We start from the raw sequence: 25,473 nt of genomic DNA, 5'->3' as shown, positions 1-25,473 counted from the left end.
AGCTTCGGGTAAACCGAGAGAGAGAGAGAGAGAGAGAGAGAGAGAGAGAGTGTCTTTATTTAAAGATACGTTTTCTACATTAGTATGCATACCAGTGTTTCTTCCTACGCTAAAGTTCCCCCGTACGATGGGAACTATTCTAAAGCGAAGTGCCCAATTTCATTGTAACATTCACTCCCGTCGACTCGGCTGACGTCAGCTGGTCTGTCGGCATCCTCCTTTCATTGGCCGTCACCCGACAAGGGCCCAAGGTCCCTCCACGGAAGAGCAAATCCGCATGACCCTGACGGGATCTAAAAAGCCCGTGTCCTCTCCCTTGAGATGGCGACAAAAAAAAAAAAAAAAAAAAAAAAAAAAAAAAAAAAAGCAGACCAAAAAAGAGGGTAAATGCGTTTTAATGTGTGTGGGTTTTTTTCACGTTCATGGCACAGAGCCATTGTCAGACTACTACCAGGGCCATAAAGCTACCCATGGAAGGACCCACAACTCGTGTCACAACGCCTTGTCAAATGTGAGTGCTTGGCCGACGAAGTGACTAATATTATGGCCCCATGACTCACTCACGGTAAGACAGATGAACGAACTGATGGCGGACGTGGTGATGGTGGTGGGAAGGGGAGGGTGGCAGAAGCGTGGGGTGGGTAGGATGGGTGGGTTTGAAGCAGTAGTGGGGTGTAAGAGAACTGGGGAGTGGATGCACCGTATGGGGAGGAGTGGAGTCGAAAGGGGGTGGAGGAGACTGCAGTGGAGGTTTGAAGAGTGGAGTGTATGGTAGGGATAAACTGGAATCTGAAAGTAGGGTGCAAGGAGGTGATGGACAATGTGGAAAGGCGTGAGGTAAGGTAAAAGGGGGGAGGAATCTGGGGGTTGCTCGGGGCGGTAGTGGAGGAAGGGGGCTGGAGGAGGTGGAAGGGGTTAGGAGTGTGATGGTGGGGTGGAGTGGGGTGTGGGTGTGATGTTGATGTTTCCGTGGCATCAAATATTTTCTTTTTCATAATGTGTGTGTGTGTGTGTGTGTGTGTGTGTGTGTGTGTGTGTGTGTGTGTGTGTGTGTGTGTGTGTGTGTGTGTGTGTGTGTGTGTGTGTGTGTGTGTGTGTGTGTGTGTGTGTGTGTGTGTGTGTGTGTGTGTGTGTAAATAGACCTTTATATGGGTTACAATGGCTTGCGATTGTTAATTATCTATACTCTCTCTCTTTCTCTCTTTCTCTCTCTCTCTTTCTCTCTTTCTCTCTCTCTCTCTCTCTCTCTCTCTCTCTCTCTCTCTCTCTCTCTCTCTCTCTCTCTCTCTCTCTCTCTCTCTCTCTCTCTCTCTCTCTCTCTCTCTCTCAGACACGGTTTCAGGTGTACTACGTGGGTGTGCATTCCGTTCTTGCTCTCCCCAGGTGTTAGGTGCTCACTGCCGGAACACCTGCTTAATGACATACCACACAGCCTAGTTCGTACACCTGCCGCCGCTGCCTGCTCACCCCCTGGTTATTACGAGCACTTTTTTGTTACACTTAGACGCTCCGGTTTGTCTGGGTGTTTTTATTACGGTGCATTACAGAAGACCGTCTAAGAGTGATTTTTTTCTCTTTTTGTAGAGGCCCACCTGAAGGCCACCAACTAGTGTCTCCCTCTGCCTCCGCCTCCCCGATCACGGCAAGATGGACACTACCAGCGATCGAGGGAGCAAGAGCCCAACCCCAAGCGATGACGAGTATTATGACGCATTTGGGGGGAGTGATGAGAGTGACGTCGTTGATACCACCATGCGTACCGCCACGTCTGGGTCCCCTTGTCACTTGTCGGAGCGGGCCTGCGGTGAGCGGGAGGGCGTGGGAAGGCGAGAGGCGACTGGAAAGAGTGGTTCTGTCTTTGCGGAAGAAATGGAGGAAGAAATATCGAAGGACACAGCTGATTGCTCTTCAGCCGAGCCAACTGATTTCCATTCTCCTGTCCACTCCAGTCCCGCTTTGAAAGACAGGGATACTGACTCACCAACACCCACGTCATCTTCCCCTCCTACTGGGCATCTCTCTACGCTTAGTGACGAATTCGGTTCTTGCTCGATAAGCGACTCCCCTTGTAGTGCTCCCATTAGTGCTGCTTCTACTGACCCAGCGATTACCTCCTCCTCTTCCCCTGTTGTTCCCGTGGACGACCCACCCAACAGTGCCAACACTACCCGAAGCCCTACGGAATCGACAACAGAAAATAAAATCAACTCAGCCTCTGACCCTCCCTCTGCCAATGCCTCATCCGGATCCTGTTCCTCTTTCCCTAAAAGATTAACAAAGAAACAGTCAAGGCTGAAATGGTCCGCCGCAGCGAGGGAGGTGGTGCAATCGGACGGAGAGGATGGCAGTTTTCGACGATCCTCATCGTCCTCCAGCAACTCTTCCGGATCCGATAGGAAAATATCCACCTCAAGCATGTTGGACGACATAGCGCAGGTAAGATGATGAGGCTTCGGTGAGTGATATAATGAGATTACCAGCATAACATTAGATAATGAAAAGAAGAAAAGTGATAGAGCAGGGAGAAACATATGTGATAAACTCAAAAGCCACGCCCGAAATTCCTAAATCTCATTATTTACCAATCTGTGTCATTTGAATCCCTTAAAATTAAAACCCTTAAAATGTTGAACAGCTCTTGACTCCTGCTTACTTTTGTAACAGCATCAGAGAGGATTTTCATGATACTCAAATCATCACCAAACTTCACTTGTGTGCAATTAAGAAGTGTGTTTTCTTTTGCTCATCATCTCTCCCCCATTTCCTCTGCATTCTTTTAAACATTTTAGTCTGGCCACTATAACATAATAATTTCTCTCTCTCTCTCTCTCTCTCTCTCTCTCTCTCTCTCTCTCTCTCTCTCTCTCTCTCTCTCTCTCTCTCTCTCTCTCTCTCTCTCTCTCTCTCTCTCTCTCTCTCTCTCTCTCTCTCTCTCTCTCTCTCTCTCTCTCTCTCTCTCTCTCTCTCTCTCTCTCTCTCTCTCTGTCCAACTACTCGGGACTCAAGAAGCTCATGGAAATGGTACGTCTTCTCTCTTTTCATGGGACTGTGGGTTAATGAGGTGCTTTATCATTTTTCTTGTGGTGCTGCCTATTGCGCCGGTAGACTATCCTGAGGGGCCTCTTGGACGACCCCGGTCCGTTAGTGACGCGGGCGAATTTTATAGTAGCTGGCGTGACCCTTTCTCTTTGAATATGTAATGGCTATCAAAGAAGCTACGGGGCAAAATCACTGTTATTAGGGTTATCGTGTGTGTGTGTGTGTGTGTTGTTTTTTTTTTAATGTAGGTGGCGCTATAGGGAGGACGTAGAGTTGCGAAGGTAATGTATAGTGAAGCTTGCGAGACTTTTTGCTTTTCATTGCCTGGATATTGGAATTTTAAGTCTGCTAGCAAAAAAGTGATATTGGTCGCCCCGCAGCTTCTTACATAGTCATCACCTATTCAAACCTGATATGAATGCAAGAAGTGTGTATCGTTAAGAAGAGAAAGAAACGTAATGGACGCTGCAAATCCTCGTCCACACACGCTTCGTACACGCTCTGCTGCTCCTAGTTTCCGGGAATGGCATTGTTGATTATGTGACAAGAACTTTGCTAAATGAGCGTCGAGAGGGGCGTGACATCCGGTGGTCCATAAATAATGGTAACAATAACCTGTTTTCATTCAACTTTTCACTTTTTCTGTAAGCGTTAAGTAGTTGTGAGGTAGCAGTTAAAAGGTAAATTATTAGTGCAATATTAAGCAATGAAGTTAAAAAAAAGTATGCGATTTTCCTTCCCGGATACAATTTGCTTCCTTTTCACTGACTAAAACGGAGCGTCACACACATGATTTGTTCACAAGTTAATAAATACAGCTGGCAACGGTCTTAACGCGAGGCTGAAAAGAGTAAAGGATGCATTTAATCTCTTCATGGACTACATACACACGCAGTGATAAAGAATCGTCACCTCTTGTTTCCTATAGTCAAGGAAGATTGGAAATGTCTTTTTTTCTCTTTCTTACATTATACTAAAGACGACAGTCACTCCTTGCATGTACACTGGCAGCTACGAAAGAATAAAGGTATCGACATGTCCAACTTTTCTAGCAGACTGCACGGGGCAGCTAACACATCTCGCTTCCCATCCTACAGGCCAGCAAGGACTGGCTCGAGGACTTCTTGGGCCTCGACGGTCTCGGGGTTCTGTTCGAGTCGCTAGAACGGCTCGGGGAGCGCGGGTTCTCCTCCATCGCGGACGCCCTACTGCAGCTCGAGTGCGTCCTCTGCATCAAGGCCGTCATGAACTCCACCACCGGACTCAACTACATCACCAACGACTCGAGCTACGTCCGGAAACTGGCCAAGGGTGAGTAAGGGAGTTTATCTTTTGCTATTATTTTTCCTCTTTTTCTATTTTTTTCTTGATTTTTGTTCATTTCTTCTTTTTTCTTCTACTCAGTTGTTTATATATATATATATATATATATATATATATATATATATATATATATATATATATATATATATATATATATATATATATATATATTGTGTGTGTGTGTGTGTGTGTGTGCGTGGTTGAGTAAATGTTGCAATTGTTGTAAATTGAGTAAATGTCGAGTAAACTAATCGCAGGGATGAAAGTGTGTGTGTGCGTGTGCGTGTGCGTGTGTGCGTGTGCGTGTGTGTGTGCGTGTGCGTGTGTGTGTGTGTGTGTTGTTTTCTTAGTGTTGTGTCACTTGTATGGAGCATAAAAATAATGACATAATGAGTAGGGAATTGCACTGATGCGGGAGCCTCCTGTGACTGTATGGACGGATGAAGGTGGGCGGCGGCGGCCTGCTCACAATGCGGGGTGTGGTCAGGGCAGGGAAAATGTACCTAAGGAGTACTTGTGGGGTGTTGCAAGTGAGATAAGGTAAAGCAGCTCTCGTAGTGTTGGAGATATGAAAGCTGAGATTACTGAAGTACCTTAGCCGCACGTGAAGAAGTATTACGTGGCGTTTATCTTGAAAATAAAACGTAAATTGATTAATGACTCGTTTAAACCACCATTTGTTCTAGTGTGTTTAGGTAGATAAAAAATACAGTTAAAACTCAGATAATAAAATGACATTCCACGGAAGTAACTTGTAACTCGCAGAAAAAAAAGCTTGGAATGAAATCGGGAGCAAAAGAAGAAAAATTGCAGCATGCTAATAATAGAGATCAGATAACATAGATGATAAACCGAACACGACTGTAACGACTATCAGATGCCGATTGATTTCTGATCGCCAAAGTGTGATGCCTGCAACAAATTTAATGGGAATGATAATTATGGTGTGTGTGTGTGTGTGTGTGTGTGTGTGTGTGTGTGTGTGTGTGTGTGTGTGTGTGTGTGTGTGTGTGTGTGTGTGCACTTTCTCTTTTTTTCTTGAATCTTTATAATCTGATGTTCTCAATTAATTTAGCCATTAGAGAGGGACATTATGTGATTGAAGTTTTCCTTCTTATACACCAAAAAAAAAGCACTAAACCATCTTGAATTATATGAACCTATCTTTTTACGTGTGTATTCTTACGACACTCCAGACATCTATAATATCCCTTTAACTTACAGCAGCAAAAAGATAAAGTAATCGAATCCTGTATACCCAGCAACCCTGTGATGTTGTGTCGCATTATATAGGTTTTGCGGTCTGAATTTATATATTAGTAATTCTATATAGTTCTTTGTAAACTTTCATCATCCACAGCCTCTAACCGAAGATCTCAAATTTATATCTATGTAATACGATGCAGTTCTTTGTAAACTCTTATCATCCACAACCTCTAACCGAGGATCTCGAATTCATATTTATGTTATACTAAGCAGTTCTTTGTAAGTTTTCACTTTCCGCAGCTTTTCAACCAATATCTCGAATATATATGTATGCAAATCAATGCTGTTCTTTGTAAAATGTCACCTTCCGCAGCTTTTCAAACAAGATCTCAAATTCATATCTATTTAAATCTATGAAGCTCTTTGTAAACTCCCATCATCCACAGCTTTTCACCCCAGACCTCGCTCTCCCTCACAGCCTTGGACTCGCGCAACATGCTGGTGAAGAAGCAGGTGTTTGAGCTGCTCTCGGCCCTGTGTGTGTACTCCGAGCGCGGCCACGCCCTGGCCCTCGACGCCCTCAACAACTACAAGGTGAGCCCGAGGATGATCAAGGACGTGCTGCCGATGTCTGATTCGCGGTGTCAGTATGTACAGCAAAGACGCAGAAATTGGTCAAAATATCGTGCAAGGGTTTAAGAAGAGATGATATACAGTTAGCGACGTTAGTATTTCTATCAGTCTGTGCGGGATCTGCTTTGACTTTTCTTATTTTTCCTTCATTTGTTTTGTTAATATGTTAACTGTTAAACTATTCAATTAATTTCTCTCTCTCTCTCTCTCTCTCTCTCTCTCTCTCTCTCTCTCTCTCTCTCTCTCTCTCTCTCTCTCTCTCTCTCTCTCTCTCTCTCTCTCTCTCTCTCTCTCTCTCTCTCTCTCTCTCTCTCTCTCTCTCTCTCTCTCTCTCAAAAAATAAGAAGTTCGATTACGAAATGCGCGGCGTCAAACTCAAAAGCGTTCAGTACGTCAAGGACCTTGGTGTCAAAATCGCGTCAAACCTCAAATTCTCACAGCAATGCATCGATGCAGCAAATAAACTTTTTATTAAAAAAATAAAGAAGTAATACTTCCGCTCTTCAGTAGTTTAGTCAGACCCCATTTGGAATATGCGGTACAGTTTTGGTCTCCCCACCATGCAAAGGACATTGCAAAATTAGAAGGTGTTCAACATCGGGCAACAAAAATGATCCCTTCCTTGCGCAATAAACCCTACGACGAGAGGCTTTCCACCTTTAACATGTTCTCTCTTGAGAAACGTCGCCTCCGAGGAAAACTGATCGAATGTTTTAAAATACGTAATGGATTTACGAATGTGGACAAATCAAAATTGTTTATGATCGATGATACCTTGCGAACGAGAAATAATGGCGCAAAACTTAAATGTAGACAAGTAAATTCAGACTGCACCAAATTTTTCTTCACCAACGTTGTAGTGCGAGAATGGAATAAGCTCCCACCTTCAGTGGTACAGTGTCACACTATTGACTCCTTTAAACACAAGCTCGACCGACACTTCCTTCGACTTAATATTAACTAGAGTAGAAATGCAAAGTTTTGAGCCATCTGATTAATGTAGAATCACTTAGGTTTAATAGGTTGACAGCCCGTGTTTGCTCCCCCTCCTCCCCTTCCCTTCTCTCCCCTCTCCTCCTCCTCCTCTCCCCTCTTCCTCCCCCTCTCCTCCATGCTCCAAATCCTCCTCCCACTAATACATTTACCATTAAGGACAGACCACCTAGTCTGGACCATGGGGGTCTGTGTGGTCTGATTTTCTATGTAAATCTCTCTCTCTCTCTCTCTCTCTCTCTCTCTCTCTCTCTCTCTCTCTCTCTCTCTCTCTCTCTCTCTCTCTCTCTCTCTCTCTCTCTCTCTCTCTCTCTCTCTCTCTCTCTCTCTCTCTCTCTCTCTCTCTCTCTCTCTCTATCTCTCTCTCTCTCTCTCTCTCTCTCTCTCTCTCTCTCTCTCTCTCTCTCTCTCTCTCTCTCTCTCTCTCTCTCTCTCTCTCTCTCTCTCTCTCTCTCTCTCTCTCCTTATAGAAGTCATAATACAAGGAAAACATTCATTCATCAATCTCTTTTTATCTTACTTATTAATTCCTTATCATCTTTCCCCTTACGGTATCTGTACCTTCGTTTAACCACTGCCACTATCTCAATTACTTTTAATCTCACCTATTACTACTACTACTACTACTACTACTACTACTACTACTACTACCACTACTACTGCAGGTATACAAGAGCCAGCGGTACAGGTTCCAGCTCGTCATGGAGGAGCTGAGGGACGCGGAGGTCGTGGAGTATCAGACGACCCTCCTCGCCTTCGTCAACTGTGTCGTCCTGGGCGCCGGCAGCCTGCCCACGAGAGCATCCCTTAGGAACGAGTTTGTTGGTGAGCTTACCCACTTCTTTCATCCATCCGTGTTGTCTCCTTCTTCTATTCATCCTGCTCCCCCTCATCATTTTCCCATTGTTTCGTTTTTTACTTCTCAAGGTTTTTCTTTGTCTTTGTTTTGTTTTGTTTGTTTTTTCTTCAGATATCGTGCTCAGAGTTTGACGATAATGTCTTTTTTTCACTCTCTTTCTTCTCTTTAACGATCAGTATGTGTTCATATTAAATTTTGTTTTTGATTTTTCTTCTTTCTTCTCTCTCTTATTTTCACTCTTCTTGATCTGCCTATTTCCATTCTGCTATAGTTTTCATCCCTTTTTAAAACTACTACCACTACTACTATTATTCCTCCTCCTCCTCCTCCTCCTACTACTACTACTACTACTATTATTACTATTACTACTACTATTACTATTACAACAACAACAACAACAACAACAACAACAACTACTACTACTACTACTACTACTGCTACTACTACTACTACTACTACTACTACTCTTCCATAATCCTCAGCACCATCACCTTCTTCCCTATTTCTATCCCTAGTCATGCCCTCGGACACTTGTTCATGCACTGAATCTAAACTAACGAGAAGGGGGTTAGGAAGCGAGTACTCCTTCACTGTGTATATGCGTTTTATTCTTACAGGGGATTTGCTATGACCAGCTTCTTAGCGAGCCTTGGATTATTATGGCAGTTGATTTAAGTACTTCTCACTCAGACTCAAAACATGCCACTGTCATTTAAGAGCGGGTTCAAGTGTTAGGTGATTCTTGTTATCTGTTCAGTGAGAAATGTTTAAGATTCCTCATATCACTCTGCAGTCTTGGCTCTCGTTATGGTCCATGAAGTAATGCACAATGAATTATACCTTCCTGATAATCACTTAGCGCCACAATCACCACCACCACCCCCCACTATCACCCTCACCACCACATCCTAGTAGCACCTCCCCTCTAGCACCAACCATGCTACCTCTACCATCCTGAGGTGAATCACAGTACTCCAGCACCTAACATTAACACCAATCACACCACCTTCACAAACAGCACCACGATTATCCTATACCTAATCCCAACATCACCTACATCGCCCCTACCACGACCACCGCGATTATCTAACGTCTAACAACACCAGTATTGCCAACACCACCACCTCGATTATCTAACATCTAACACTACACACACCGCCTCTACCAACACCACAACCACGATTATCTAACAACTAACATCACCACCACTACGAATATCTAACATCTAACACCACCACCACCATTACTATCTAACATCTAACACCACCACCACCAATACCACCACCACTACCACTAATACCACCACCACCACCCTATCGACCACTACCATCACCACTACTATTATCTAACACCTAACACCCTTCCACCAACACCACTACCTCCACCAATACCCTCACTCGCCACCTCAACCCCTCCCCCCCCCCCCCATATAGGATTGGATCTCCCACGCATCCTGGAGTACCTGCGCGCCGTGGAGGACGAGGGCCTGTCTGTGCAGGTGGCGGTGTTCGACGACAGCCACGAGGACGACCTTGAGCAGCTGTTTGGCCCCGACGCCGCGCGAGACCTCAACCACTACGACGCCTTCAACAATCTCTTCATGAAGGTGAGTTAACGCGGGGAGGGAGGAGGGGGGGGTTGAATGTTTCGGTGTGATGTATACCCCACCCAATCTGTGTTATGAAGACACTACTGCTACTACTACTACTACTACTACTCCTCCTCCTCCTCCTACTACTACTACTACTACTACTACTACTACTACTATAACTACTACTCATACATTTATGAAATTTCCTTAATCAAGAAGAAATCCAAAACACATACAATAATATCATCCGCTAATATCCGGTACCTATAGCAACACGTGTTTCACTCTTCCTCTCATCGAGTGTCATGGGTTTAGACTCATCATCAGTTTTATTTATTACCAAGTAATGTCTCCCAAGAAAGCAAATCAAACACCGGAACTTGAAATAATAGGAAATCAGTCTTATTTATACGTATATTACTAATTCCAGCGTGCATTTTCCCTAGATCTCATTTATCTATTCAGTCATTCCTCGGCCAGCGCTTGCCGGTGGTTTGAATTTTGGAAGCAGCTGCAGATACGCCGTGAGTCATCCAAGTTAGGTGCGGCCAACAAGATATCAGACGAAATCACGATTACTCTTAATTATGCCTATTAATGCCTCTCATATTCGGAGAGAGTAGGTTCATTATCAACCACGAGTACAAAGTTCTTACCACTATACAGGTTTTTCATTCATTCCAAGGACTTATTTTTACTGGGAAAGAATATTTACATTATTTCTTCATAAATATTAAAACACCGGAGAAAGTTTTCCATTCATTTTAAGGCGCTTTGATCTCTACCTCCGAAAGGGATAAAAACACGATGCAGACGAGGATGGAACGAATTTGTGAGGGTACAGAAAATTAAACAGCCCATATTATCTGAAGCTCAATGCACTGTCGAAGAAACACTAACTTCTCCCTTTCCCTCCGTCCCCCCTCCCAGGTGAGGAACACGCCGCACTCCCTGCAGCTGCTGGGGCTCCTCATCAACCTCAGCCAAGTGGACCCCAAAGACCAGGACAGGTAGGAGATGTGTGCGTGTGTGTGTGTGTGTGTGTGGGTGGGTGTGTGGGTAGGTGGGTGTGGGGGGGGGTGAGTGTGTGTGTGTGTGTGTGTGTGTGGGTGGGTGTGGGTGTTGGTGTGGGTGTGTGTTGGGGGGGCACACGAGCATGCAGATGGATAGAGTTTAGTTTAATTGTCGTAAGAATATTAAAGTGATGCTGAGAAATGGACTCGGTTTGTAGGTGAAGGGAAGAACGCAGGTAGGTTAAGTGTGACTCCAAGTGAGGACAGGTGTGTTAGGAGTTGCTCAGGTGTGGCGAGCAGGTAAAATAATTGAAGCAGCTGCCGTGACCCCGCCCTACCTCCACCTCCCCCAACACACACACACACACACACACACACACACACACACACACACACACACACACACACACACGTGACGACCAGCTTGTCTTCTCGTTAAAACTTCATTTATATTCATATTTCCTATGCCGTCACATGGGTGGATTTAATTTAGTTTTCTTGTAGCTCACGTTAGTTTTTTTGACTGGGAATTTAGTTTTTTTGTGAATATATTTGAATCGTACCCCCGACATTGCTGACTGAAGGTGCCAGAATAATTACCTTCGTGGATTATATGAACATCTGTGGCAGCAACGGCATTTCTGGCGGTGAGTGGGTGAAGGTGAGGGCGTTTGGGAATTAGTCAATGAGCAAACTCTGTTCCCGTCCGGGCTGCGCTCCCCGTAAGTGTCTCAAGAAGAGTGACATTATTCATTCAGCCTCGGTGCCTCGTTTCCTTCCGCCCCGTCAGCCGGTTATTGTGTACACGTCAGCGACTTGTGATGAACACGACGCCAAAGCCTTCCCGTGTGTTGTGAAAAGTTATGGCCGCCGTCTTAGTCATCCTTGGGGCGCCTTCCAACTAGGCGTCTTGCAAGTAAAATTTCCCTAGAAACTTCAACTTCAGGAGTCTAGAGGAAATACCAGACGACGGAAAAGATATTTGTTTAAGACCAAAGATCTGTAGTTCACACCATTAATTCGGGAAGTTGGAGGAAATGCAAGCAAAAGATATTTATGTTTGAAATGATGTGGGTGTGAGCAAAGATGACTCATTCTAGAAAGATCACATCGCGGCGAGGGTAAAAGTGTGTCAATTACTATCCTAGTGCTCATTATTCATTCTGGTCTGACTCATCGCTGACGTCATCCCAAAACACAAATACGGTGACTGTTCCCACCCGTTTCTAGATATAAGTGAAATGGAGATATCTTCCTACCGGCGTTAACAGCTACGACCAAGCAACCTTGCACGGGCAACACTAAAGAGCTCCCTCCTACACGAAGGAGCTCCCCGGCCCAAGGCTCTGGCCCGGTAAGCATCAGTCACCCTATCGGCACACCGGGAGCCGTGGTCTCTTCCGTGCGCCATCCGCCCGGCCTCAAACTCTCCTGCTCCGAGTTGAGGTGCTGCGGCGGAGCATAACGAGAGGATGCTCCACCTGGGATGTCGCCTGACTGATGACCTCAAGGCCCTGCGCGGCCCGCAACTGGCGGCAGAAATTTCGGTATGAAGATGACTGGCTCCTCTGATTCAGTGCTCGGCAGTAAACACCGTACCAGGTTTTTATAAGACTTTTAATAACTTTCAATAAATTTATCATTATTATTGTTTTTTACGTTTTTAGGGCTGATAATTCGTGTGTGTGTGTGTGTGTGTGTGTGTGTGTGTGTGTGTGTGTGTGTGTGTACGCTATAAGTTGGGTAAAAATCACTGTCTAATTAACGCACTGAGAAACAAACAAAATAGGGCAATCGTAGAGCGCAGTCTTCCGCCAAGGGCAAAATAGAAACTCCGATCACACAAATCACATAGTAACCACATACAACTAAAAAGGAGTATTCCGAAGAATGGATATTGGTCAAAATTTTGTTTTGAAGTTTGTTTCCATTATTCATCCATTTCGAGGAACACTCCGATAAAAACTGACTGAATGATAACGAATGAATAAAAAAAAAAACCTGGCGAACTAAACGACTTTGGTTGGCCATGGAAAAATCGAACGTGTTTGTGTAGTGGTCCGCCCAACCATGAATACCTTTAGTGGATAACCGGAGGGTCTGAGAGATGGTTCAGCACAGGATTCCAGCCCAGACCACGAGTGCTTCCATTTTCTTGCTGTATGCAGAACTGATCCTCTCTGCAAATACCTGAACCATAGCAGTGTTCAGCCCCCGGTCCTGTTTAGGTTAGGTTAGGTTAGGTTACTTCAAGTTCCATGCGTATTGCCGGGAAGTACACTGAGAACACTAGGAGAGGATTACATGATTGGTTTGTGAGCCGCGACCCGCGCGTCACCCACGTCTCAGCAGCGGGGAGGTGCAAATCACGCATGCAGCTCAAAAATATGCGGTCTGGCCCCTGTCCGATAAAAGCCGGTAAAATAAAAGAATAATATGGCGGATGATACGTGTTCTTTGGAATACGCTTTTATTTAGTCTCTGACCATCTCCCAGAAGGCTTGAAAACTCTTGGGTACCCACTGGAAGCTCTCATGTTCTGCTCTCAAAACACCGGGGCTGGGGGTGGGGGGAATCCACGTGGCCGCTCCAAATCATTGACAGATTCTTGTTGTACTATTCATTCGCCATCATTCAGTTAATTTTTATCAGGTTTTCCAAAATGTATAGGGGGTCTTCATTGCCCGATGCTGCACCATTCCATCAAGTTTCATGAATGAATGAATTAATTACTACATTTCACGACATGACGAGGCTACTTGACCGACGTGACATTAAACAAGTTGACACTATTGTTTTAGATTTTGCCAAAGCCTTCGACAAAGTCCCGCACAAAAGACTGACATTAAAAGTGAAATACTACGGTATTTCAGGACCTATTCTACACTGGATCACTGCATTTCTTACTAACCGGACTCAACGTGTATTCTTGACGGATCTTTATCTGACACTGTCCCTGTTTCTTCAGGTGTCCCACAAGGCACCGTTCTAGGCCCCCTTATTTTCCTCCTGTACATTAGCGCTCTTCCATTGTCAACGCCTAACTCTTCCACTGGACTATTTTCCAACTATAGTTTGCTGTTTAGAGCAGTAAAGACTACCGACGACTGCAGACTGCTACAAAAAGACTTGGACGCCCTCCAGCGGTGGGAGTGCACCTGGCAGATCCACTTCCGACCAGACAAATGCAAACTGTTAAGATTCTCCAGAGCTCACAACCCCATCCTTCACATTTACATTCTCCATAATTCAGAACTTGAATCAGTCCACACGCACAAGTATCTTGGTGTCCACCTATCCACTAACCTTAAGTTCAACACCCACATAGACCACATCAGTGCCACAGCCAACCGAACTCTGGGGTTCCGGAGGAGGAATTTACATAACTGCACACCGACATAAAACACATAGCTTATGACACACGTGTGAGACCAACACTTGAATACTGCTCCACGGTGTGGGACCCTTACACACACAGAAACATTGATAGGTTAGAACAAATCAACACCAAGGCGGCTAGGTTCATTACAAACAATTACACTCGAACGCCTGGCATCACAACACGGATCAAACAACAGATAAACATGGAACCTCTTCACTTACGCAGACAAGCACACAGACTTACACTTATGTACAAGATCACAAACACTCACATTGACATTGATCCACATACATACTTACACAACGCAAACAGTCAATGTACTCGTAACACACACATCCATAAATACCAAACATATCACACTAACACCGACGCATACAAGCACTCATACTTTCCACGCGCCATACGTGACTGGAACAGCCTCCCTCATCAGATTTTAGACTGCGGTACAATAGACTCATTCAGAAAACAAATACACACTCACTTGTCATCACAACACACCAACACTAACAATTACACTTGATTCACTTCCCTCCCCAGCACACTCGGCTCCCCCGTCCCCCCAACAGCCAACACAAATATGCGTGTTATGCACGTGTACGGGTGCCATGCACATCATGTATTCAGATCCAGATCCAGAATAGTTTTTGCGTAACCCTCCTGACGGACAGACAGACAAACAAACAAACAGCACCGAAGACATAACCTACTTGCCGAAAACATAACCTACTTGCCGTTGATGGAGGAAGTAAATACAATGTTTCGATGATTAGATTGACAATGCATCTTTAATTAACAACAATATATAACCTTTTTAAGGGGATAAAACGGATGCCACACCGGCTCGTGGGTGACTCAGAGGGTTTATTACAACTTTTACTGCCAGCCATCTTTTCTTCTTGCTGTTATCATCATTACTGTTATTATGACGTAGTACTGAGACTGACATTATGACGTAGTACTGAGACTGACATTATGACGTAGTACTGAGATTGACATTATGACGTAGTACTGAGATTGACATTAAAACGTAGTACTGAGATTTGACGGGGACTTACGAACATGTAAATATTTAGCTCCGTTGTGAAGATCGATACTGAGATGATGAGGTGATCAGGTTCTTGTGATCGTAGTGGCTCAGAGATGCTGCTTATGGATTAGTTTTATTTATCTATTCGTTTATCTAACTAATTAATATTTATTTTACATTATTATTTTAAGGTGTCAAGCTCACCGGCTTAACTGATACGGTTGTCTTAATCACTTTTTTTAAATTATTATTATTAATATTTCAGTTATATTATTCTTTTTTTTATTAATTAATAATTTTTTTATATTTTTTTAAGTGTCAGCCTATAGCGCCGTTAGACTTTCTTGAGGGGCCTGGATGGTAGTCGGCCCGCCGCCCGTCATGGCGCAGGCATGAGACCATTGAGACGCTACATAATCATTTACCAACTCAGGGCTGCAACTGTTAAGTTGCGATGCTGAGTTGTTAAGATATTGTTGATTATTTTCCTAGTACCGGAAGCTCTTTAGAAAGGTCACTCTTGTATGTAACCATCTGAGAGGCGTCAAAGCCGTGTTACTGACCACCTTTTATCTCTCTCTGTATAACAGCGACGCTGTGTGGTCACTGCTGGACCGCATCGGGCTACGCGCAGCCGAGGGTTGTGTCACACACTCCTGGGCACGAACGGTCGCTGGCCGGGAGGAGTCCCGCAGCGTGGCCACCCAAACTCTTGCTCGCAGGCACACGCGACCCCCTTCGCCCGTCAACCTACGCCAGCTCGACCTGGAGGTGCCGGAGGGGTTCGATGAAAGGCCTTTCCCGTCTTCTAGTCTTCCCTCCAGCCCCTCCACACGTGACCCACCTTCCGATAGTCTGTCCACCGCTCCTACCTTATCCGAACCCAGCCTGCCCCCTGGAGAGAGTGAGAGTAGTGTAAAGCATATCGGTCTTCTCACCTCCGTTCCTCCCCCTCCCCCGCCCCCCCCACCCACACTCCCGGTGTTTGATGGGAAAGTTCTTCAGCCTCATCCTCGTTCTCCTACTACAACTCCACCTACTCCACCACAGGTATCTGGTGGTCCATCATCTCCCCCTCCTCCTCCTCCTCCTCCTCCTCCTCCACCACCATCACTGTCAGGGAGCCTTCCTCCACCACCACCACCACCACCACCATCTGGTGGCCTTCCCCCTCCTCCACCCCCACCACCACCCCTACCCGGGTGCCCTGCCCCTCCTCCACCACCGCCGCCGCTGCCTGGAGGCCCTCCTCCTCCACCACCTCCACCCCCCCTACCGGGGTGCTCTGCCCCTCCACCCCCACCCCCCCGACCCCGGTGCCCGGTCCCGCCCCCCCCACCCCCCCAGCCTGGTAGTGGGCCCCCTCCCCCTCCACCCCCTCCCGGGTGTGGCGGCCCCTTCCCCCCAGCCATGCCCGCCCCCGTCACCGTGAGCCAGCGGCTGCCGCGGCCCAGCACCAAGATGAAGCACCTCAACTGGAGCAAAGTTAACCGCCACACCATCAGGAACTCTGTGTGGCAGGAGGTGCAGGAGGAGCTGAGCCTCTCGCCCATTGCCAACATCAACTACCAGGAGGTGGAGCAGCTGTTCTGCCAGGTGAAGCGTGCACCTGCCACGCCGCGTCCCACCAAGCAACAATCGACCACCGAAGTGTCTCTCCTTGACGCCAAAAAGTCTCTCAACGTGAATATTTTCATGAAGCAGTTCAAGGCCTCGCACGCCGAGGTGGTGGACGACATCCGGCAGTGCCGCAGCACGAAGATTGGAGCTGAGCGGCTGAGGGGCTTTATAAGGATACTCCCCGAGGAAGGCGAGGTGTGTTTGTGTTTGTCTTTGTGTGTGCGTGCTTGCGTGCGTGCGTGCGTGCGTGCGTGCGTGTGTGTCCAAACAACCCTGCCAACGCGTAACTACTTCCTCCCCCTCAGGTGAACATGATCAAGGAGTACCAAGGGGATCCGGCGAAGCTTGGCGACGCTGAGAAGTTTTACGTGGAGCTTCTAAAGGTGGAGGGCTACCAGGTCCGGCTCGAGGGCATGATACAGGTAAAGGAAAAAACATTAATTACCCACTCACGTAAGCAGATGGTCGGTCCATATGGTGTCATTATAATTTTGATCTAAGCATGTATTGAATACTTTTTGTGCTTTTTTATTTGTCATCGCTGATCTTTCCTCTCCCGCCTTTCCCTTTTTGTCTTTTTGTATATCCACTTTTCTCTCAATACCTTTATCACTTCTTATATCTCTGGCTGTGCTATTCCTCCGTGCCCCACGATTCCTCTCATCCTCACCCATTATTCTATCTCACTTGCGACCCTATTTTCTCTCTGTTTCTGGAGACACGATACAATAGGTCTCTTGCCTTCCCCCCTCGCGGCCTTCGTTCCTCAACACCAGGGGCTCTCAACCTTCTGCTACCAAATACCTCCTGTGTTATCAGACCATCAACCAGTAACCCATTCATCTGACACTGAATATAACATGGCAATACACTAAGATTGTTTTAATATACAGTTGAATATTACTACGATGGATATTATCGAGTGATCAAAATTGTAATGACTATTTAACAGTTAAGGATCAACATCATGGTCAGTGTACAAATATTTTACACAGGAGTGAAACTATAGTTACTTTATGAAGAGGATACAGATTTGTCAGTCATCTAAGTGCCCCTGGAAACTCTTGGGGATTCTAGAGGCCCAGACTGAGAACCTCTGCTCTACTTACCCTCCAAAGTCCGCCCTCCTTTCTCCCTCATTCCCTAGCCTTTCCCTAGTCACATTTACATCCTTTATTCCTCTTCCCCGTTGCATCCCTCACCCTAATAACCTTCCTTCCCCCCAGATGGAGGAGCTGAACCCTGCGGCGGACAGACTCAAGCCTCAGCTCGCCTCGCTCCTCGCCACCGCCGACAAGGTCCTCGCCAGTGAGAGCCTCAAGGACTTCTTTGCTTACATCCTCACGCTCGGCAATTTTATTAATATGGTGAGAGCCTTCTTCTTGTTTGTTTCTTGCACCTATCATTGCACGGTCTCTCTCTCTCTCTCTCTCTCTCTCTCTCTCTCTCTCTCTCTCTCTCTCTCTCTCTCTCTCTCTCTCTCTCTCTCTCTCTCTCTCTCTCTCTCTCTCTCTCTCTCTCTCTCTCTCTCTCTCTCTCTCTCTCTCTCTCTCTCTCTCTCTCTCTCTCTCTCTCTCTCTCTCTCTCTCTCTCTCTCTCTCTCTCTCTCTCTCTCTCTCTCTCTCTCTCTCTCTCTCTCTCTCTCTCTCTCTCTCTCTCTCTCTCTCTCTCTCTCTCTCTCTCTCTCTCTCTCTCTCTCTCTCTCTCTCTCTCTCTCTCTCTCTCTCTCTCTCTCTCTCTCTCTCTCTCTCTCTCTCTCTCTCTCTCTCTCTCTCTCTCTCTCTCTCTCTCTCTCTCTCTCTCTCTCTCTCTCTCTCTCTCTCTCTCTCTCTCTCTCTCTCTCGTTATTTTATGTCTATCTTTGGTATAATTTTTTTCTTCCATTTTATAAACATTAAAGCGCACTGAACGATTCACTTACAAATGAAATTAATAATAAACGATAATAATAATGAGAGGATTATGAAGACTATGCAGAGGTCCGCGCTACCGAACAGTGGTGCCAAACAACTAACCGTGATAGTAACAAACAAACGTAACATCGCATAATATAACATAACGCAGGGGAGCTACGCAGGGGACGCCTTCGGTTTCCGCCTGCCCACGATCTCCAAGCTGTGGGAGACGCGCGCCAACACCCCGGGCATGACGCTGCTGCACTTCATCGTGGAGCAAGTGGACGAGAAGGAGATGGAGATCCTCGGCTTCCTGGACCGCCTCGGGGACTTGACACAGCCGGCCAGGTTAGTGTCAAGCATTCCTAGTTCTTTTCTTATCTTCACGGAATTTTCTTCGTCATCTTGGTACTCCAGATATTCAGTAGGTCTGGAATCTGTCAGCAATAGTATTTAAAAAGTACCCTTGTTGTTGCTATGATGACGCAATGTATTCATCATCCATTTCTTTCATGTGCCTTGATTTCGTTTATCTCCATGGTGCCTTCTTTCTGTATTCATGGCGCTCATAATGTACAGCTACTCTTCTTGCATCTGTCAACAATGGAAATCATAACATATTCTCGTAGATGTTGCAGTAACGTAATCCCGGTGTTCTCACGCACTCGTCTGTTTCCTCTCCCCGAACAGGTTGAGTGTGGAAGGACTGAGCGGTGAAGTGGGAACGCTGACCACTGACCTGACGGGGCTGACCAAGAAGCTGGAAGTAGCTCCCAAGGACATCCAGAAGCACTTCTCAGGTGGGTGTGTGTTTGTGTGTGTGTGTGTGTGTGTGTGTGTGTGTGTGTGTGTGTGTTCTCTCGAGTCTCTTGCACCACCTAACTCAAAATCCTGCTTGAAATCGGATGATGATGATGATGATGATGTGATGATGATGAGTTGGAGGAGGAGGAGAAGGAAAAGGAGGAGGAGGAAAAGGAGGAGGAGGAGGAAAAGGAGGAGGAGGAGGAGGAAAAGGAAGAGGAGGAGGAAAAGGAGGAGGAGGAGGAGGAAAAGGAGGAGGAGGAAAAGGAGGAGGAGAAGGAAGAGAAGGACGAGGAGGAAGGGGAGGGGTAGAAGTAAAAGAATTCCACAATAAATCAGGTGAACAATGCAACTCCTAACCAACACTCTTACCCCCTCCTCATCCCTGCCCCGCTACCAACACAGGGTTCACAAAGAAGGCGGCGGAGGTTGTGCAGGATCTCCAGGCGAGTCTTCAAGAGCTGGAGCGTTCAAGGGTCAAGCTGGCCCAGTACTTCTGTGAGGACGAGGACAAGTTCCGCCTCGAGGACTGCGTGACCATCTTCCACACGCTGTCTTGTAAGGTGCAGAGTGCGCGGAAGGTGAGGCTCGGGGCTGATGTTTATGTTTTACTTTATTTTCCACTCAAGACTTTGACAATTTTCTTCCTTTACTTTTACTTTACTTACTTTTACTTACTTTTGCTTTACCTTATCTACTTGTACTTTACTTTCACTTCATATTATCGTGCGTTATTTTGACCTGTTTTTTCTTTTCTTTCAACTTTCTGTATTTTTTTTTAAGTTTTACTTGAGAGGAGGAAAGAAGCAGAAGTCGTTGAATGTAATTTAATTTTCTTCCTTCACTTTTACTTGATATTATCGTTTTTTGACGTTTTCCTCTCCTATCAACTTCCTGAATTTCTGTTTTTTAATTTTTTTTTTCGTGTTACTTAATTAGGAGGAGGAAAGAAATATAAGCTGTTGAGTGTAGTTAACTCTCTTCTTTTCCTTTTTATCTGTTTTTTCGTCATTCAAGAACCAGAAAAGTGAAAAAAGTAGACATGTACACTCACTTTTTACTCCTTTTTTTTCCACTTCTCCCTTAGAACTGCAAAAGTCAGGGCAGACAGAAAAGCAAGCAGCGATATAAAATTAGCGCATTCTCCGGAGCAGGATGGAATAACTACATTAACATCACACATAGAAAGGCGCAGCACGTTGAAAAAGACCTTTGTCTGGCACTAGAATATACTAGTAATAGCTAAAGAGGGTGAGGATGACGATGATGACTACATACTCCAATTAGGATCAATGTGGATGTGTAATTATTTTGACTAGCTTAGTATTTGCCAGCTACTTCACTGCAGTTATTCTCCCTGTTTTGTCAATATTATTTTCCTCTTCTTTTCTCGCATTTCTTCTTCCTACTCCTGTTGATTTTCTCCCTCCCTTTCTCCCACCCGTTCGCTTCTCTAACCAAATTTCGGTCAGTTTTCTTTCTTCCTTATCTAGAAATTTTCCGTCGTTCCCTGGTTTATGTATTTTGTGTCTACTATAAACTCCTTATCTTTCGGCTGAGCAGAACAACATGACAATCACTCTTGAAACCCAACTCTAAGCGTACAAGCATAGCCTTCAAGTTTACACATTATTACACGAAACGTTCAGCACCATTGAGGTCTTGTTTTGTTTACTGATTCTGTGTCGGGTTAGGAAACACCGTATACATATTGCATGACATGGTAGATGCAGTCTGTATATACATAGCTTTTATATTCTATTATATATTTTCAATGCTGCCATCTTTTAATAAAACTTCTAGTGGATAAGAGAAAAATGCAAGTAATAATGTTCACTTCCTCCTGCTTTCATTTACTTTTTTTTCATACTCAAGCCTCATTACTTTTCATTTATATTCTTGTTCAGATTTTCAAAAATTATTTATCATCCCTTCATGAGTTTCCTTTCTCTCACCCATAGATCTGTCTCACCTGCCATTCAATTCTTTCATGCCATATCACCCAGTCCCTAAACCGAATTCATTGTAATTGTATTTACTTAATTGCCTGCAGGAAAACGAAGCACGGAAGAAAAGGGAAGAACGAAAGAAGCGACTGGAGGAGCAACGGCGTCTGCAGGAGGCAGAGAGAGCGGCGACTGGCGGCAAGAAGCGAGTAAAGGGACCGCGGCTCCCGAACCCACAGGAAGACAATGGCGGATGCGTCGTCGACCGTCTCTTGGCGGACATACGAAAGGGAGATTTCAAATTAAGAAAAAAGTCGCCGGCTCCCACGGTAGCCAGCTAGTCTGTCTAACCTATGCTTCCGACGGGTGCTTTTTCGCATCGAGGGGCTTCGACTTTACGAAAGGATCACCTGATGCACCGATCCCAACCTAGTTTGCCCGACGAGATGAGAGCTTTTCCGTAGGTTGAAGCTTCTAGTCATGAAAACCCCTGCTTCCTCAACACTAGATACGAACAGTCTGCCATATCGGGCTGTTACGTACGCCCTAACTCCTCTTTTCGCTGAGTGCAAAGGAAGGAAGGGAAACAGCTTACTCTTTTAATCCCCAGTCTATTAAGGAACAGCTTTTACACATCGCCGTGCTTTCCTCAGTGGATCAAGGGCACCAAGGGCATATGCAGAATTGAATGCCTGTCACCTATAACAGTTTTAGTCCATCACGGAAACATATACCCCAGATACATTAAAAGGACGTGTGTGTTCTTATGAAATGTGATACTTCTCTAATAAACTTGAAAATGAGTGAAATTGTGATGGAATTGAAGTCTGATTCATGTTACCATTGTATTTATCGTTGATCTTATTACTGTGAGTCTCCATAGAAGCATAAAGACAAAGAACAATAAATGCCTTACGCGCAATACTTTTTTTCGAAAACTTTCTCTCGTGTGTGATACAGAAAAAGACTTTACACAATGTTTTCTGATCTGTAATGGTTGACCGAGAAAAATATGACGTAAAAAGTGAAAACTAATAAAAACAATGAATAAAAACGGAAGTCTGGTATACCTAACAATCATAACAGGTAATAGGAGAAACATCCCCACCACAATTTCTAACATTTAACTCCATAACGCAATTAGATCCCCATTACCAACCCTTCCCCTCTCCACCAGTCCCATTACCAACCCTTCCCCTCTCCACCAGTCCCATTACCAATCCTTCCCCTCTCCACCAGTCCCATTACCAACACTTCCCCTCTCCACCAGTCCCATTACCAACCCTTCCCCTCTCCACCAGTCCCATTACCAACACTTCCCCTCTCCACCAGTCCCATTACCAACCCTTTCCCTCTCCACCAGTCCCATTACCAACCCTTCCCCTCTCGACCAGTCCCATTACCAATCCTTCACCTTTCCACCAGTCCCATTACCAACCCTTCCCTCTCCACCAGTCCGATTACCAACCCTTCCCTCTCCACCAGTCCCATTACCAACCCTTCCCCTCTCCACCAGTCCCATTAACAACCCTTCCCCTATCAACCAGTCCCATTACCAATCCTTCCAATATCCACCAGTCCCATTACCAATCCTTCCCCTCTCCACCAGTCCCATTACCAATCCTTCCCCTCTCCACCAGTCCCATTACCAACCCGTCCCCTCTCCACCAGTCCCATTACCAATCCTTCCCCTATCGACCAGTCCCATTACCAACCCTTCCCCTCTCCACCAGTCCCATTACCAACCCTTCCCCTCTCCACCAGTCCCATTACCAACACTTCCCCTCTCCACCAGTCCCATTACCAATCCTTCCCCTCTCCACCAGTCCCATTACCAACCCTTCCCCTCTCCACCAGTCCCATTACCAACACTTCCCCTCTCCACCAGTCCCATAACCAAACCATCCCCGCGCCACCAGTCCCATCACCAAACCTTCCCCTCTCCACCAGTCCCATTATCAATCCTTTCCCCTCCACCAGTCCCATTACCAACCCTTCCCCTCTCCACCAGTCCCATTACCAACCCTTCCCCTCTCCACCAGTCCCATTACCAACCCTTCCCCTCTCCACCAGTCCCATTACCAAACCTTCCCCTCTCCACCAGTCCCATTACCAACCCTTCCCCTCTCCACCAGTCCCATTACCAATCCTTCCTCTCTCCACCAGTCCCATTACTAATCCTTCCCCTCTCCAGTCTCCACCAGTCCCATTACCAACCCTTCCCCTCTCCACCAGTCCCATTACCAATCCTTCCCCTTTCCACCAGTCCCATTACCAACCCTTCCCCACGAACTTATTTTCCATCCTTTCTATTTCCCAACACGGCCTCTGCGTGTATCGAAACACACGAGAAATTAATCAAGACAAGGAGAGGGTATTCCCCGGCTGCCTGGGATTGAACCCGCGACCAGCGTGACGGAGAGCCACTCCTTACCGAGTCGGCCAAAGAGGTACCCCACTGGCTAAGTGGGTTATGGGAGGCTCGTTCATCAGGCCGTCGCCGCACTACACGGCTTTCCCCCCTATGTAGATTAATTTATGTGTGTTGACAATGTCCCTTTGAGACATAACTCCACAATGTCCCTTTGAGACATACCTCCAATATTTCCATTTTCTATCAACCTCGGAGCATGGGCCATCCTACCTGCTACCCCTTCGGGGAAACTCAACAGAGGAGAGGATCCCACCGCTGCCACCACTGTAATGCCCCACGAGCTTATTTTCTAAATCCTTCCTATTTCCCAACACGGCCTCTGCGTGTATCGAAACACACGAGAAATTAATCAAGACAAGGAGAGGGTATTCCCCGGCTGCCTGGGATTGAACCCGCGACCAGCGTGACGGGAGAGCCACTCCTTACCGAGTCGGCCAAAGAGGTACCCCACTGGCTAAGTGGGTTATGGGAGGCTCGTTCATCAGGCCGTCGCCGCACTACACCATTACCAATCCTTCCCCTCTCCACCAGTCCCATTACCAACCCTTCCCCTCTCCACCAGTCCCATTACCAACCCTTCCCCTCTCCACCAGTCCCATTAACAACCCTTCCCCTATCAACCAGTCCCATTACCAATCCTTCCAATATCCACAAGTCCCATTACCAACCCTTCCCCTATCCACCAGTCCCATTACCAACACTTCCCCTCTCCACCAGTCCCATTACCAATCCTTCCCCTCTCCACCAGTCCCATAACCAATCCTTCCCCTATCGACCAGTCCCATTACCAACCCTTCCCCTATCAACCAGTCCCATTACCAATCCTTCCAATATCCACCAGTCCCATTACCAACCCTTCCCCTCTCCACCAGTCCCATTACCAACACTTCCCCTCTCCACCAGTCCCATTACCAATCCTTCCCCTATCCACCAGTCCCAATAAAAACCCTTCCCATCCACCAGTCCCATTATCAACCCTTCCCCTCTCCACCAGTCCCATTACCAACACTTGAACCACCAGTCCCTTTAACAACCCTTCCCGTCTCTACCAGTCCCATTACAAATCCTTTCACTCTCCACCAGTCTTATTACCAACCCTTCCCCTCTCCACAATTCCAATTACCAACCCGTCCCCTATCCACCAGTCCCAATACCAACCCTTCCCCTCTCCAACAGTCCCATTACCAACCCGTCCCCTATCCACCAGTCATATTACCAACACCTCCCCTAACCACCAGACACATTACCAATCATTCCCCTTCCCCTATCCACCAATCCCATTACCAACCCTTCCCCTCTTAACCAGTCCCATTACTAACCCGTCCCCTATCCACCAGTCCCATTACCAACCCTTCCCCTCTCCACCAGTCCCATTACCAATCCTTACCATATCCACCAGTCTCATTACCAATCTTTCCTCTATCCCAGTGCTGTCCAAACTTTTTCGCCTATTGTACCCTTTATTACATTCTCCCACTGTTACGAACCCCCTATGGCTGACTAAAGTCAATTATATATATCATATTTGCATTACATTACATTATATTTACGTACACGTACAAAACGCGTCCTTCCTAGGTAACCAACCGTCCCTCCCTCTCTCTTTTCCTTCATAGAAAATGGGAAGTTTCTGCTGTGTGTGTGTGTGTGTGTGTGTGTTCATCGTCTTTTCACGTACCCCTTTGATCTATGCTGCGTACCCCGAGGG

General features: G+C 46.2%; 1 protein-coding gene across 1 annotated transcript; it reads left to right on the top strand.

Annotated features, from left to right (window-relative positions):
* The first annotated feature begins 2,989 nt into the window (after positions 1-2,989).
* LOC127003264 (inverted formin-2-like) lies at positions 2,990-22,390 on the top strand. The gene is made up of 13 exons (XM_050869693.1): positions 2,990-3,021; positions 4,137-4,350; positions 6,047-6,162; positions 7,860-8,019; positions 9,487-9,659; positions 10,575-10,654; positions 15,657-16,881; positions 16,992-17,108; positions 17,913-18,053; positions 18,751-18,929; positions 19,272-19,381; positions 19,791-19,966; positions 21,439-22,390. Exons 1-13 carry the CDS (start codon positions 3,013-3,015, stop codon positions 21,670-21,672), a joined length of 2,934 nt encoding a protein of 977 aa, XP_050725650.1. The 5' UTR covers positions 2,990-3,012; the 3' UTR covers positions 21,673-22,390.
* The last annotated feature ends 3,083 nt before the right edge of the window (positions 22,391-25,473 follow it).

Source organism: Eriocheir sinensis, chromosome 3, assembly GCF_024679095.1.
Source record: "Eriocheir sinensis breed Jianghai 21 chromosome 3, ASM2467909v1, whole genome shotgun sequence".
NCBI classification, from domain to species: domain Eukaryota; kingdom Metazoa; phylum Arthropoda; class Malacostraca; order Decapoda; family Varunidae; genus Eriocheir; species Eriocheir sinensis.
The sequence above is the reverse complement of the archived record's forward strand: the minus strand, read 5'-3'. Positions and strand labels throughout refer to the sequence as shown.

Bases quoted from the DNA above. Each gene is read 5' to 3' on its own strand.
- LOC127003264 (XM_050869693.1), top strand. The intron at 8,020-9,486 runs GTGAGCTTACCC...CCCCCCATATAG, and splicing joins CCTTAGGAACGAGTTTGTTG to GATTGGATCTCCCACGCATC. The intron at 18,930-19,271 runs GTTAGTGTCAAG...CTCCCCGAACAG, and splicing joins GACTTGACACAGCCGGCCAG to GTTGAGTGTGGAAGGACTGA.